At 39.1% G+C, this 15,887-nt stretch overlaps 2 protein-coding genes across 2 annotated transcripts; one reads left to right on the plus strand and one right to left on the minus strand.

The window, feature by feature from the left end:
- Window positions 1-73: 73 nt before the first annotated feature.
- Window positions 74-15,631, minus strand: LOC116290520 (DNA topoisomerase 2-binding protein 1). The gene is made up of 14 exons (XM_031697603.2): window positions 14,011-15,631; window positions 12,623-13,119; window positions 12,021-12,204; window positions 10,832-11,466; window positions 10,284-10,436; window positions 9,854-10,048; window positions 9,411-9,665; window positions 9,056-9,214; window positions 8,651-8,881; window positions 7,936-8,121; window positions 3,386-3,561; window positions 2,924-3,119; window positions 2,528-2,696; window positions 74-2,033 (listed from the first exon to the last, which is right to left on the minus strand). Exons 1-14 carry the CDS (start codon window positions 15,404-15,406, stop codon window positions 1,798-1,800), a joined length of 4,668 nt encoding a protein of 1,555 aa, XP_031553463.2. The 5' UTR covers window positions 15,407-15,631; the 3' UTR covers window positions 74-1,797.
- On the plus strand, window positions 6,369-7,246 carry LOC148912202 (uncharacterized). The gene is made up of 3 exons (XM_089028141.1): window positions 6,369-6,619; window positions 6,696-6,956; window positions 7,054-7,246. The coding sequence occupies exons 1-3, from the start codon at window positions 6,369-6,371 to the stop codon at window positions 7,244-7,246; spliced, it is 705 nt and encodes a 234-aa protein (XP_088884267.1).
- Window positions 15,632-15,887: the final 256 nt, after the last annotated feature.

The raw sequence follows: 15,887 nt of genomic DNA on the forward strand, positions 1-15,887 counted from the left end.
ATATAGGAAATGGCCTTTCTTTTTCAACCGATCCCGTGAGTGTTCAAGTGCAAGCGATTAGCTGTAGCATAAATCGTCCTAGAAACAGTTTACTGACAAAAGCTTTAACTTCACTGCATTTTATTTGCAGCAATGTCCCCTATGGACCTAAGTACGTATATTTGTCGTCCTAAAGGAAATCGCACGACCTCGAGTACAACTCCTTATTACAAATAGGTACGAGTGATGTTTTGAAAGTCCTTCTAATTGCGCGATGCATTTTACGAATGTCTTGCGATTTTTCATTTATAGTACACTCAACAAAATATTCGAACCAAAGGCATTTATCTGTCTCTTTGGCCAATTTAAAATGAACTTTTATTGATCGAAATATCTGAAAAGTTTTTCTTCCCTCTTGGAAAAGAAAGTACGTTCTTACTCTGATCTGTCGCAACCCCTGGGGGATCACATAAGAGGAGGGGGATCGCTATGATTTCGTATACAGTACGTTTATTTTTCCACGTTAGAGTGACGCTATTTCGCCCGTGAAACAAAGTTGTTAAATCAGTGACAAAAAGGCAAAGTAATGCGAAAGAAAACAATGGAATTCGTGTGTATTAACTACTATGCAATATGTTCACTATTCTTTCACGGGCCAAGTAAGACCACTCTATAATATAATTTGTATGTACAAAAATAGAACAAAACCCACTTTGGTAAAAATAAAGTAAAAAACATTTTTGATGTTAGTTTGTTTAGAACTGTTTTCGTTAGCAGCTGTTGGGTAATAGACACTTTCAGAAAGGGCGTAATGTATTTTCATTTCAGACCACGCGTCATTCCTTCAAGTGACACGTAGTATGAAATTTCCCCTTGAAAACAAGATTCCTCGTCGTATCCTTATTCATGTGGCTTCTCGTGCGTAACCGTTAAACAAAGAAATGATACTCTTGTGAATGAGCCCTGGCCTGAAATGGGAAAACAAGCTGAAAGGGTCTATAAGTACAAAACATCGTTACACTGAACACTTCTTGGGAAAGCCAAGAGGTGTTGCATTGGGGGACGGAAGGGGATGTATATGGCTAGGTATAGAGACAGGAAAGCGTCGTTCCAGATGGATAGGTATCGACGCAAGTAAAGAAATAAGATTCGCGATGTCAATACTATGAACATCTCCCACCCATATGGATACAAGCAGTTTAAAAACGTAACTTATTCAGTTACGGGGAGCATGTATGTACACCTACTTTCGAGAACGTTGTCATACGATATTAGAACATTAGTAATTTAGTGAGAAAGGAATACATTAAAAGATAAAAGAAAAAGTTCAGCTTAAGTGATCTTCTTTTGTTTTTTAATATAATTCCTATCCCACTAAATCACTGTTCTATTTTCGTATGACAACGTTCTTGCAAGTAGGTGTATATCACTCTGAAGGTAACGAACTTCAGTACTTAAGTACGAAACGCCTGAGACTGATAAAACAAGTACTGCGCATGTATGGGAAAATTGGCGGGAGGAAACGAAGCCGCGTATAGGCCCCGTGCAGCACATCAGAATACAACTCAATTTGGAGGACATAACCATAGGTGTCCAATTCTCATGACATTGAAATTATCTTGTTTTATCCTCCAAATTGAACTACTTTGACGATACATCAAAGGGGTCAAAGCTAGTGCTTATTTTCGCAATACTTTCTGATCATTGTTTTCTTTTTTGTTTGTTTGTTTTTATCTTTCAATACGCATCAGTACCAGGTGACTAGTTATCCAAGCATGCGCAGTACAGTTTCACCAATAACAAAAATTCTAACGTCGTTCATTCTAATCGTGCTCTCTTTTCATCCATCGAGATTTCATCTCCTTTTCTTTTCCTCTGTTCTGAAGTGTCCAACCTATCACTTAGTGCCATAGCTTCTGGGATGAGGAATCGTCCTGGGTGTGGTTCTGGATCTTGCATTAAAAACTCGGCAATAAAGTCAGGTTTTACTAGCCATATCCTTTCCTTGTAAAGTGCTTCGATGTCTACAGTATCGGGTTTCATCTTGTTTGAATCTAAATTGAAAAATATCGAGTAAGCTTGGGTGGAATTTCACTTCAAACAGTCTCCCTCGTTGGCTATTCTTGGGAGGGAATAAATTCTCTGCCAAAAAAATCGCCAACGAGGGAAACTCTTTTAGAAGGAAAGGGAGGAATGTTTTCCCATTTCACACCACATTATAAGCTATTATAAATTTGACTATCGGTAAGAGTTTGGAAAGATATATTGTGTTTTTCCGGAGAAAGGAAAACTTGTTAGACTGGACCTGCAAGATAATGCAGGCCCTCGAGGCTGAAGATCCACATCAGCTTCTTTGGCTGCCCATATATGAATCTGCGTGGCCAAATAAAGAACGTAGTATGTATGTATATGAATGTAAGTAGAGAGACAACTCTTGAAGCAGAGGAGAGAAACAAGAAACTGCTCAAGACACGTCTAAAACACCGCGCATTAACAGTGCATGCATATCGCACCCGGAAACAAAGATTAGATGAAGGTTAATTCTTACCAATAAACGCATGGGTAACGTTGCTAATATTATTAAAAGGAGGTCGACTGCCCACCACTTGAGCCCCTCCTGCTTCCAGAAGCCTCTTGAAGCCTGGCTGTCGTAGCTTGTCGACACATAACAGCACGCGCCAACCACTGAAGGCGCCAATGTGTTGCTTGTCGGATGTCTGGATCAAAACGATAAATATCCAAGAATGAAAAAAATAGCAAAGACCCCTTTTCGCATCAAGGGGATTGACATTTGAAAATGCAGCATTTGTGCGCGCGCACGCTTGTAGTTTCCATGACTGTAATTTTCAATCTCGGACCCAGAGCCCATCTCGGTCAGTGAGGGACGTGGACTCTGGGTATGAGATTGTGCCATTTTAATTTAGAACGATAATTGTTTCTTTACCATTCTTTCTGTTTGTAGTTTAACTCGCCACCTTTTGGCTGCCTTTGCCAACTTGTTGGGCTGTTCTCCTGGCACATCAGTTCCCCATTCATGAGGTTCCTCGTCAACAAAATGGCCAACTTGCCTGCTATCTTCCAGGAATGACTTGTGCAGAACCCACTTCCCAGCTGCCATTGCTGCTAAGTATTTTTCATTCCTGAATAATCCCATTGAAAAAAAAATATAAGTAAAGACGACCTGAACAAGCTAAAGTGTTAAGGCCAGCGGTGTTGACCATGTCATTAGGCATGCGCATTCCCAATAATTCAATAATAAATTAAGTGTTTCCTGGTTTTAATACTACTGCGCAATCTTGAGGAGCATGTACATTATTTGCAGCCAGATATAGTTCGCTTGCAATCAGCACAACGCAATGGACTACTTCGAAGATAGGGCATCTACCTTACATTCAAATATTCATACCTGTTGGGTTTTCCAACAACGACATGAGAACAGTCAGTTTTGAAATATTGGGTATCAAACACTTGTCCACCTAGCTCCTCTATCAGGGCTGCGAAATCGATTTTTTCTTGCGGGGTCATGGCAGACAGTTGGAACTTTAGGACCTTCCTTGGTTTATCTTGGCTTTTCTCGATTTCCTGATAACAATAGCAGAGTTTTTAAAAAGATAAGAAGGAAAGCCATGTCAGTAGCAGTTCCGAAGGAATCCATGGAACCTCCTTTTTGAGATCGTGTGAAGCCAATCATATCTTTATGCTCAGTAGAATGAAATTAAACCCCCCTTTGTGAAGCCCATCCTGCCAATTTTTTCTGCGTGACAGCCATCTTGGAACCCCTCCTCCCCCTTCCCTCAGAAGCTTTGAAAATCTTGGATTCACCACTGCATGTGAAAGAAAAATACGTAGGACAAGAAATGAATACAAGCAAGAGAGCATAAATGTATAAATGCCATGTAAATTTCCGGTTGGGCTATTTTTAGTAACCGGATGCAGTTTAAATTTCGCCTTACCCTCCTCCCGTGCGTCATCACCTTCTGCGCGAGCGCTCTTTCCTTTTTCCTTTTATCGATACAATAAGCGGAAAGAGCATGCGCGCGCAAGTCAATGACGCACAGGAGTAGAGTAAGGCGGTATTAGAGATTTCCGATTTAGCGGATTAGCGACAGTATATTCCACGCTCATTAATCCACCCGGAATATAGCCTGAGTATCAGGTCTTCCGAGGGGGAGGGGGAGAGAAGGGAAGGAAGCCGGCTCTCTCTTTCCCCTCTCCCGGAGAGCCTGATACTCATGCTACTCAGAATATAGGTTAACTCAGTAAATGTTTTGTTTTCTATTGCTTAACGAGCACTATTTTTTTACTTAATATTCTGAACTGGTACTGTTTTATATGACCTTTTTGAACTAAAATATGGTTTGTTGATATGAGTACACAATCAGTCTATACTCAACAAACAAATAAACAAATTATTTTTGCTGACGAACATGTATTATATCAACTAAAATTGTTAAGGCCGATTTACACGGTACAACGTTTGCAGATTGCATGCGACACTCGTAAGCAAACGTTGTACCGTGTAAATCGGCCTTCATACTTCAGTGTTCTCAAATCTACAATGAAAAATCCAAGTTACACTTGTAAGCAAAGTCTTTGGAAAGAAAGAGGTTGACGAAACGTTATCAAAGTTTCTCGAATATTCCACAAATTGTATCGTTAGGGGGAAATCAGTCTGTAAAGAAACGAGTTGATATTCTCTTTCCTACAGTCCTCTAAGAATTAGTCTCCTTCGATTTGCAAGAAATCCACAGGTTGCTACTACGATGGGTTGGAACGGTCTCATGTGACGAAAGATGTCTGAGGAAGCCGAATATACTTTAAGAGAACCAATAGTGTGCTCCACTCGGATACGAAGTGATCTCAGGGCCCTGTTAGCATCTCGCTGTCTTCTGTTGTGGGCAATACGTCTTGGTGTAATGAGAGGAGGGCGGTTAGCATATCCCCCATCAGCAAGCAGCCTTGCTCGTTGTGGAAGATTTCTTATTCTCCTGTGTCCTATAGCAGGAAGTCGTCTGAATGTTTCTGCATCGTTCATACGCCCCGGAAAACTGAAAAATGTATGCATTTATCTTTCAGTAGTAAACAAATGTGTCAGGGTAAATCATATCGTTATGACCATCATAATCATTCATTCATTCACTCATCCATCCATCCATCCATCCATCCATCCATCCACCCACCCACCCATCCACCCATCCATCCACCCACCCATCCATCCATCCATCCATCCATCCATCCATCCATCCATCCATCCATCCATCCATCCATCCATCCATCCATCCATCCATCCATCCATCCATCCATCCATCCATCCATCCATCCATCCATCCATTCATTCATTACTATCTTAAACCTAGACAAGTCTACAAACTTACCCAGCTACAAGTAGTACTATCAATCCGTCTGCATCGATTACTATTTGCGTACTTATAAAGTGGTATTTCTTGTCGCCTCTATAAAACTCTGCTTGTCTTGGGCCAGATGGTCTTTGAATTCTGTGTGTCGTGGCGTCTATCATACCTACAGCGTTTGAAAAATGTGGCAGAGTGTCCAGAAAGTTACTCCAAACCCTTAGAGAGTGCCATGTGATAAAATTTTGATAGCGGACAAACAGAATTGGAACGATATGATAGATTTCTTCAGCAACGGTACTTTTGCTTATTCTAAAGATGAATGCGAGGACGTACAGTTTCGGGTATTGCCTTAGCCACATAACAACCATGAGGACTCTGTTTGTGACGTCAAGTTTGCAAGCTCTTCGTCTATTAGTTGCTGGTACTCGAGGTGTATGTCTTGGAAGAGTAACGTCTACGGCTATTCTTCGTATAATAGCATCAAAGGATTCAGGTGTTTCCCCGGTCATGTACCAAAAAACGCGTGGGTAGCTCCGTACTAAACGATAAATATCGATGCCATTGTTTTGGCGGTGAAGAAGCTGATTACCAAGAAGTCGGGCTAAGAGGTTAAATCTCCCTGTTGGTACTATAGAGACCAGCATAAGAAGTGCTATGAGCAGATTCCCTATAACATGGGTAGGAAATAGAGGAACTAGGCGTGGTGATCTTTGGAGCACAAGTTTTACAACTGTAACCACAGACAACAGCGTCATCACAACAAAGGTTGGGAAAGGAGGAACATCCATTACTTGTTTTGAACTTAATAAATACCTATAAACTTTTACAAAGGCGAAGATATGCAAATAATTTGCTACAACTTGTCAAAGCGTGCGTGCACTTAGAATGTATGCATTATTATTAACATAATTAGGAAACAAAACACAAACACAATTAGGAAACACAAGAAGGTTGATAACATTCACACTTAGCGCACGTGGGCACGTTTGCTAGCAAGGCACTCTTTTCATCATTCGTACAAGAACATTGAACACGATGGAAAACGTGAAAAAACAAAGAAAAGCAAGAAGAAATTATACAGAACTGGAGGATATTCTCATTCTTCAGGCTGTAAATACATGTGGGAGAGAGTGGAAAAGCGTGTTGAGCTACATGAGACGACACGCAGAAGTGATGGGGGAAGCAGGAGACCAGTATTTGGTCGAGGATAAGTCCGCTTGCAAGGCTTTACAAGAGCGCCTAAGAAAACGAGCTTCTAAACTGCTCAACAACGCTCTACTTACAAGGTACAATCAATTATTAAACAGGTGCAAAGTGCTTTCCGTAAGTTAAAAGGATAATAATATGAAATTATTCTTATAGGAATGACGATACCACGTCAACAGACAAAACGCAGCGGGAAACACCATCAACATCAAAAATAATTGATGATGAATACGAGTCTTCTCAATCTAGCAGCGAGGAAAGTGCTAAACAAGAAATTGCAGAAATTTGTAAGGCTATTAATACTAGGGAAACGAAGTATGTGGTTGACGTGGATGACAAAAACCTACAGCATGACGACTCGACAGAAATTCTCAAGAAGATCAACAATAGAAGGGAACTTGAGAAAGAGGAAGATAGGTAATTTGATAATAATTTAATATTTTGTAATAATTTGTGCTCAAATTCTTAGATATGGCTTGTAAAACGTGGTTTTCATGTGTTGTTTTTATCTTAGGAAAAGAACTTCAGTGAAGCCGGAGAACAAGTCTAGCAAAAGACAAAAAGTGACGAGAGAGGATAGACTTGACCGCTTGCTGGATGCAATCCCTGGTGTTCTCGAGTCAGCTCAAACTGCTGCTCGAGAGCATAAGAAAGCTTTGGCAAGCTGGAGGACTATTCATGGTTTGGTGTCTTCTGACGAAGACTAGAATATTTATTTGTCTTTTGTGGCAGTTACGTTTTGTACGTATATATGACATGCTAACATGATATCTGTCTGATGAAGACTAGAATATTTATTTGTCTTAATTGTAGCAATTACGTTTTGTATCTGTCTGATGAAGAATGGAATATTCAGTATTATTGTCTTGTAGCTGACTACAAATTATTAAAATAGTTTTCTTGTCATTAAGTGGAAAGTCAGACTCATTTCTTGGTAGCTACGATTAACATGCAGTGAAGCTCGGGGCCCAGAGATTGAGAGGTCCTTCAGGATAAAGAGGATAGGGATGCTCGTTGACGAGAAATCGGGAAAAAAAATACCCTATATAAATACAAAGACGATTCAGAAGTTAGTTTGATTTAGTTTACGGCACCTATTTAACGGTTTGACTGAATTCACAACGCATCAGCTACACGATGTACCTATTCCGTTAGTATATGCCTATTCCGCCTATAATCCGCTAAATCGGAAATCTCTATTTAAACTGCATTCGGTTACTAAAAATAGCCCAACCGGAAATTACGTGCGCGCGCGTTATCAAAAAGTTTCCCTCTCTTATTTATGCTCTCTTGACACAAGTGTGTTAGGTAACTGAGGACCACCTCTCGTTTGTTCGCAAGCAGGGCACAAGCTGACCTATCGAAAAATAGTAAATAAAATAATCCTGAAATATACCTCTAAAAGATTCTGTGGCGTTGGTTTCTGAACATCCTTCAACTGGATGGTCAATGGAGGAGGTACCGGTGTTTGGGTGCTTTGTGAGCTTTCTGAGTCTACGTTATCTGATGCACCAACAATTGCTAGCTGTTCCGCAAGAGATGATGACGATCTTCTCTGATCATTTTCAGCATTGTCAGCTTTCTAATTTGGTTAAAAGAAAATGAAAAGTCACCACATTTTGAATGGTTAAAAAAAGCCACTTACACGGTAGTGGCTTTTTGAAAGGTTTAGGAAAAACGCAATTGACATTTGTCGTTTCCCCCCGTTTGGTTCCTAAGGGGATACCCATTTGAAAGTCGAGGCTTATTGATTAGTTAAGTAGGAAACCCATTTGAAAGTCGGCTTTTTTTGATTGGTTCAATAAAAAATCCATTCGCAAGTCTCGTCCTTTTCAATGGTTCAATGAAAAAAGCTATTTGAAATTAATTGTTTTTACATTTGAACAGCAGGAAAGCCATTTGAAAGTCGGGTTTTTTGATTAGGTAGTAGGAAAGCCAAAGTCAAAGCTCTATAATTGATTGATTGAACCAAACCATTTGAAAGTCGCCACTTTTTGATTGGTTTAGTGGGAAAGCCAATTGAAAGTAACCTTTGTACAACCTTGAACGAACTGTACAGATATCTAAACGTCAGTTTATGAGTTAAAATACCGTATTTCTGATGCACCTACATTTGTAACATTATCATCTTCCTGATTGTCATCTTCATCATCATTCTCTTCGTGACTTTCTACAAAATCATCAGAGCTTGGACTGCAGCCTCTTTTGAGCCTTTCCATGATCTTCTCTCTCTCTAGCCTCCCAGCAGGATCGTCATAGGTGATGGTGTCGCTCTGAGATGCTTCATTCTCATCACAGTGCTTACGACCACTTGCATTGTCTCCTAACTTGTCAAGATCTCTCTGTAGATAGAAATGTTTAAGTTACAAAAGTCCCGCAGCAAATCTGAATAAAACAACTGCTAATACACCTCATTAGCTTGGGCATAACGTTTTCCAGTTCCAGACCACGTGTAATAATTCTCTATAGTATTATTTCTTTAATGCTATTATTAAAATAGACACATGACTATTTACCTGACTGTTCTTGCGAGTTCTCAACCTAGATGCGGCATGCCGACTGCTTAGTCTACCTCCATTGTCTCCTTCATAAGACTGACCAACAGAATTAAGAGGTGTTGAGCTAGACGCACTACAGGAGGTCAGTCTTCTGCTTCTTCTACGGCCTCTTGTACCCTACAATACAGGCCAAGGATTATCAGTTGCAATTAACATAGCATTTTGTGATCAAAATAAATTACCAAATGTTGAAGCAATAGACATTTTTGAGTTTGAACAAATTACATTGTAAATAACTAAACAATAAAGTTGCAGTGAGCATGGATACACCCATGATTTGGTCTCAAGCAGCAACAGTCACCATCATACTAACCTTATTTGCAGAAATAAAGTTCTCAATCTGCTTCTGAAAGTCTTCTTTGGGGTCTGACACTTCACTGTCTTGCTTGGAATTTTGTGAGATTTCCTTACTGTTCTTGCCAGCTTCTCTAGACTCTTCACTGAGGTTGCTACTGGTGTCAGTACTAAAAGAAACCTTGGCATCGACACTGGTAGGATCATCTATTCTTGCGGCAGCTTCAGGTTCATTCATGGAGGTATCCTCATTGACTGATTCTTCAAGTGCTGCCTATTTACAATGAAAGGATAAAATGAGAACAAGATGCTATTGGACTGACAAACCCTAACCCCAAACAAGAAGGGGGGTTGGAATTTTGAAGTTGGATATACTGTTCTATGCATGATTAAGAAATGAGAAAGTTTAGAAACATACGTTTTGCTGTCAAAGGTACAATATTGTTATTGTAAGAATTTTACCTTTGATGCTCTAGTTAACCTTCTTTCCTTTGTTACACCATGTAATGACATCTTTGGGTTATAAGTGTGGGGATAGAGATTCTCGTCTAGTCTTTTGTTTGCCTCGGCACAAGCATGTAACCAATGGGGTGATGCTATGTATTTTCCTTGTTCCTTGGCCAAGGAGACATCTCTAGAACTGTCATTTGCCTTACCCTGGATAAAAAAGAAAAAAAGAGTCGTGTTAATACTGCATCTAAGTACAGCAAAATTGGATGACACTGTATTGGATATTATTTAAAGGGCTGTACCAATTCTATCCAAATAAATCATTTGTTTGGACAGGATGAAAGGCTTGAAAGTAATGATAACTGTTTGTATAGTATTATAGATTGATAACATAATTAATTTCCTATCATAGCATGATGGTATATAAACATTCTACCAATACCTGATGAATTAAATGAGTACAAGAGTTATCATACAGCCAGCGATAGTCAGCCCCAAGGCTTGATGCGATGCCATACAACTCTGTTTGCTGTTGGCCAAGTTTCTTGCTTACAGCTACAGTAACACCATGCAGTATGCCCACTTCTGAATCTTCCTAATAGACACAGCAACAATAGGGAAAATACTGTTACAGCATACCAATATAATATTGAAGAACTGTGTTGTGTGCAGTTAAAAAGCATTGTAGAGGTTGGCAGAACACAAGAGAAGTGTTAGGAGAAGCATGAAGCACAGCGCTTCTTGACACTTCTCAAGTGTTCTTCCAATCCCCAAGTGCTTCATAACCCCAAAAAGTGGGAAGGAAGGGTGCACAGTACAGGAGGCTGCCCTGCACCAGCTCCTCCACGGCCCCTGAAGAATACAAAGAATGTAACCTGATGGTGTTGCAAGTCTCCAAAAGATGGAGAACAAGGGAGAATTTGAACAAGTGCATTTTGGTTCTACAGCTGTAAGGTTCCTGCCAAATACACAGTAACACCCTTATAATACCTCTTCATTGTTTGTCTCCACATTCTTGTCATTATTATGGGTTTCAGTGCTGGAAGGCTGCATACTGCCAAGATTACCAGTCCTTTGTACAGCTTTTATTATGTTTTCTTCAAAAAATCCATCCAATGCAAAACTGTTGCGACTGCTACGGCTTTTCCTAGATTTGATGCTTGGTAACAATGGAGATTCTAATGCCTGCATCACATCTGTCACATCAAAGGAAGGTCTAAACGGCTGCTTTGTTGACAGGTTTGGATGATTTACGATAAGACCTTTAGAACTTCCATTCACAGATTCCATCTCTTGATCTATTTGTTCACCGTTAAGAGCTTCTACCACTAGTCCTTCTTGACATTCATCCTGATCCTCAATGTCTTCCAGTTTTTGATCAACATTTCCTTTCCTGTCAGCTTTGGTGTGCCTTGTACTAGCATTACCCCTGAGTGGAAAATCTCCAACTTGCTGTAACATGCCAGACTCTGCACAGGAAAAAAGCCACTCACGTGTAACAACAGGAATGTTCCACTTAAGAGCTGCATCGTATTTGCTTCCTTCTGGCTCTTGGCAAAGAAGATGGGTGCTGGCGAGGTACCTCCTATTGGCTTTGTGGACAAAGGTTTCTTGACAATTAGCCCCTGCAATTCATTTTAAAATGAAAAATGGTAAGGAAAAAAGACAAAAAAAAAGACAATGCAAAACAAAAAACCCAACCATGGGTGGCAGAGTGGTGAGAGAGCTCAACTCTCACCAAGGCGGCCTGGGCTAGATTCCCAGACTTGGTGTCCTGTGCTTCAAGGGCTTTTCTCTGGATTCTCCAGTTTTTCTCACTTTGCCAAAATCAACTTCTCAATTCCAATTGGAATTCAGTGGTTGAAAAGTTTCTGTGTGAAAATGCCACTGTTAAACAATGAAACCTACTATTATCATTCCATTCTTTGTAGGATAATAATAATAATAATTTAATACTTACATGGTGATCAAATGATTATATAAATATTATAGTATTATTATTATTATTATTATTATTATTATATATTATCTTTAATATGTAGGTAGGTGTGCAACATGTGCCGGTTAAAAAATTCAAATTTAAGACTTGATAAAGCATTCCTGTAGTGGTAATAGAATGAGCTCATAATAAACAAGATCGGAAAAGAAGAAAAAAGTGAAATAAACTGCTAAGACATACCTAGTATTTCAGCAAGCTGCATCAAATGGTCTCTCTCTACCCCTACATATTGACTGATAGTCATTACACAGTCCTTTAAAGGTGACACACCTTTCGGGATAATGAAGGGCCTAAAAACAAAGTTGCTATCAGGATCATGGAGCTCTCCCTCTTGAATACACTGCTCAAGCCAACAGAAAGTAACCTGCCATAAAAATAATAAACAGGAGTAAGACTAAAATAATAGGGATATGAGACAGAAGCTCTGCTATTTATTTATGGAAGCACAGGTGCTTGCCTCTCAACAATGCAGCCCACGTTTGATTCCACGACTCAGTAGGGCACCTTTTTGATTCTCTCATGTGCTTCAAGGATTTTCTCTAGGTTCTCTGGCTAATTTCCTCCCTCCACAAAAATCAACTTTTAATTTCGATTGGAATGCAGTGGAAGAAGAGCCACTCTGTGTGTTAAAATTCCCATTATTTATTATTATTATTATTTATACATATCTCTTCTATCCCCAAATTCACTCAGAAAATCCTATGCACCAGACTTACTTTGAACTTCTAAAGAAAAAGGTAGAAAAGTGCACTCTTTATTGATAGAAGTAAAATATTATTTACCATTTCTTTACCAAGACTTGAACTGCACTTTGAATTCATTGGTAAAACTACAAAATCTGCTGGTTTGCATTCATTTCTCATTACGACTCTACCGCCATGTTCTTCTATCAACTTTTTCAGATGTTCACTTTGCTCATCATCAAAGTGTTCAATGATGAAACATTTCCCCGACAGCAAAGCATGATTTTCTTGCTCATTATCAAAAGTTGTATCTTCATCTTCTGTTAATTCCTTGGCTGACTTGTTTGATGGCATTCTTCTGTCTTTATCCAGTCGATAGTCAATGGTAGAACTATACTGTAGGAATACTTCATCATCATTGAGACCATCATCGTACTCAGGTTTTGTAGTTTTCTGCTTTCCAGGAGCTGTAGACTTAATTCCATTTATTTCTTTCTTCTCAGATTGTTTATAATTGCTCTTAGCTGGGTCTTTGTTCTCCTTGGAACTTGGTGTTGATTCATCTGATTCCATCTTAAAGTCAGGATGGATGTAATCTGTGAACAGTCAAGACATATTTATCTAATACTTTAGTTATGTTTACTCTATTTACACACTCAGAACTAACCCAGCACTCCTTTAGCTATGTGTAAACTTTTAAAAGATATATAGCTTTGATGTCTTAGCATCATGCTCCTAGCGCTAAAACTAATGGCTGGTCAGACGCCAATCATGATGACTGGCCAAATAGTTTTATTATGGTCATACCTCATTACTGGTAAGGCAAAGATTTCACCAGACAAACTCTAATTCTTACTGGACATTGTCCAATGACCGACCATTATTTAGCCCACTAAAACAAAGTAGAAAGACTAACAAATATCTTTCAAACTTGCACCAAGTCACCTTCACCAACTTACTAGAAGATAATTGCTTACTCAAGTACTAAAGGGAGGTAGAGCATGAAGCAAGAAATATGACAGGATTTAAAGATAATGAATGCTGAAGTTGAATGTTACCATTTTATGACTTTAGACCTACTTTACAGTAAATCGTCTTGGTGCAATTATGTTTTCCAATTGCAGACCACGTGTCATTCCCAGGAGTATCATTACCCATGAGAAGACATATGGATATGGATACAACTCAAACAAAGAGTCTTATTCTTTAGAGAATAGTCATCTGCTTAAATTACCATTAATTTGTTACAGCTATTATAATCACATCTGTTCTAAAAAAACTAGAATTATATCAAAATTATCAAAACTAAAGTTACTTCTAATAAATAGAATAGTCAACTTTTAATATTCTGGTATAGTAATCTGAGTCAAGGCTCTTGGGAAACAAAAGAATAATCACAATTACATTATTGGAAGCCTCGAAAAAAATACTTTTTCGTGCTTGACCACTCAGAAACAATATTGAAAGTTGTCTATTGAGCAGCATACCTTCCTCTGGCATTCGCTTGCCATTCTTTGCTGAATCAATAATCCAATGACCAGTGACCACATGTGGATGAAAATCAGAATCTTTCAATACCTCAATATCTTTAGTAACTACTGACCCAATGATAACATGTGAAAGATTTTCATTGATCACACTAAATCTTGTCCCACCCCCAACATTGATAAACTTCCTTATCTTGTCTAGTAATGCTCCACTAAATCCACTAAGGAATATCTTGCAGCCATCAAGAAACATGCACCCTTGTTTAAGAGTAAAGTTCAGGTCCATGTTATAGGTTGTAGAGGTATTGTTCATTGTTTTGCTGGAGAGATTTCTTGATGATTCATTGTGTACTTTCTTTTTCTTTGTTTCATCTGAAATCAAGCCTCCATCACCATGTGTCTTAGCACTCTTATATGCTGCTTGAGCAGCTGTGGTGCTCAATCTTTCAGTTCTTGACTTTGAAGAAACCTGACTAGAATTTGCTGTTGCACTTAAATTGAGCCGAGAGCCTGGTTGTGACAAACTTGTCTCATCCTCCGGCAGCGTGCGATACGAACTCTCATCTAACCAGAACCCAGATTTGATACAATCATAAAACCACAGTGTTGAAACACAATGGATGTTCCATTTTCTTGCAAACTCGTACTTCTCCCCCTTTGGCATGTTCACCAAAAGATGTGTGCAAGTATTCATGCTCAATTCACCAGAATACACTCCTCCATTACTGTTGCATAATCTTTTAACCTCTTGCCGAGTCGGCCCATCTAACCCTGTAACACATATTGTACAACCCTTAAAAACTGGACATTTGTATTTATCAAACTGTTTATCGGTTGCCAATACGTGTTTAGACTTTCCCTCTTCCCATATGGTGAATACCCATTCTGGCAACATTATAGGCTTTCCCAGACTACACGCCACTGCATATTTCTTTGATCCAACTTCACCAGCAATAAGATGAGTTACTGTATCTGTAAAGTCTCTCATAACTACACCTCCCATTAGACGAATCTGGTCATGCAAGCGCTGCCTCTCATGTTTAGCAATACTACTACAGCATGCAAAGATGCCATGCATACTGATCGTAAATATGGGATTTGACAACGAAGGAAGAGGAGAACAAATCTGTAAACAAGAGAGGACACACTGTGGTCCAAATATTCGACATTTTTGAGACTTCAAATGTTCATAATGCTCCCCTTCAAATGGATCAAGAACGAAAAATGAACTTTCCTTTTCCAAGTTGTCCGAGTTCAAAATCTCACGTGGACTTATCCATAAAACATCGAGTTCTGCTTCTGAAGCAACATTGGCAGCACGTCTCAATCGTTCCTCCTTCGAATCGTCGACATTTACAAACTTCAAAATCTTGGTCCCACCACTGGATGTCGCCATATTGGATTGCAATGAAGTAAACAAATCACGTGTGAAATGCCCCTTCCGCCATTTTGGATATTTACACGTTGATTTACGGGGTCAACGATGGCTAAAACCTCTCTTTCATAATCTAAACGAATACAAAAAGACTTCTTATGAAATGTTTCTCCAGTTTCAGTTACTTTAAAACCAAAGAATCAAGAAAATTTTGACAATTTCTGGCGTAATTTTTTTATCAAGCTGAACCAATAATTAGCATTTTGGCGGGAATATATGGACATGCGCAGTCGTGGACTTTTTATACACAGGAAGCCCAGACTGAGGCAGATACCAAAGCACCGAACCCGGAAAGGGAAAAATATTATTTTTTTACGGATTCCTTTTGCATTACTCATGATGATAACTCTTATATTTAATGTTTCCGTCCAAATGATTCTCAAAGATCTATAATATGTTGCAATGAACGACGTTTTTCGAAGGTCGTTCACCCATTATATTG

The sequence above is a fragment of the Actinia tenebrosa genome, unplaced genomic scaffold (assembly GCF_029948245.1).
Source record: "Actinia tenebrosa isolate PJP-AT-01 unplaced genomic scaffold, QUT_ActTen_1.0 PGA_scaffold12__29_contigs__length_12842862, whole genome shotgun sequence".
Taxonomy (NCBI): domain Eukaryota; kingdom Metazoa; phylum Cnidaria; class Anthozoa; order Actiniaria; family Actiniidae; genus Actinia; species Actinia tenebrosa.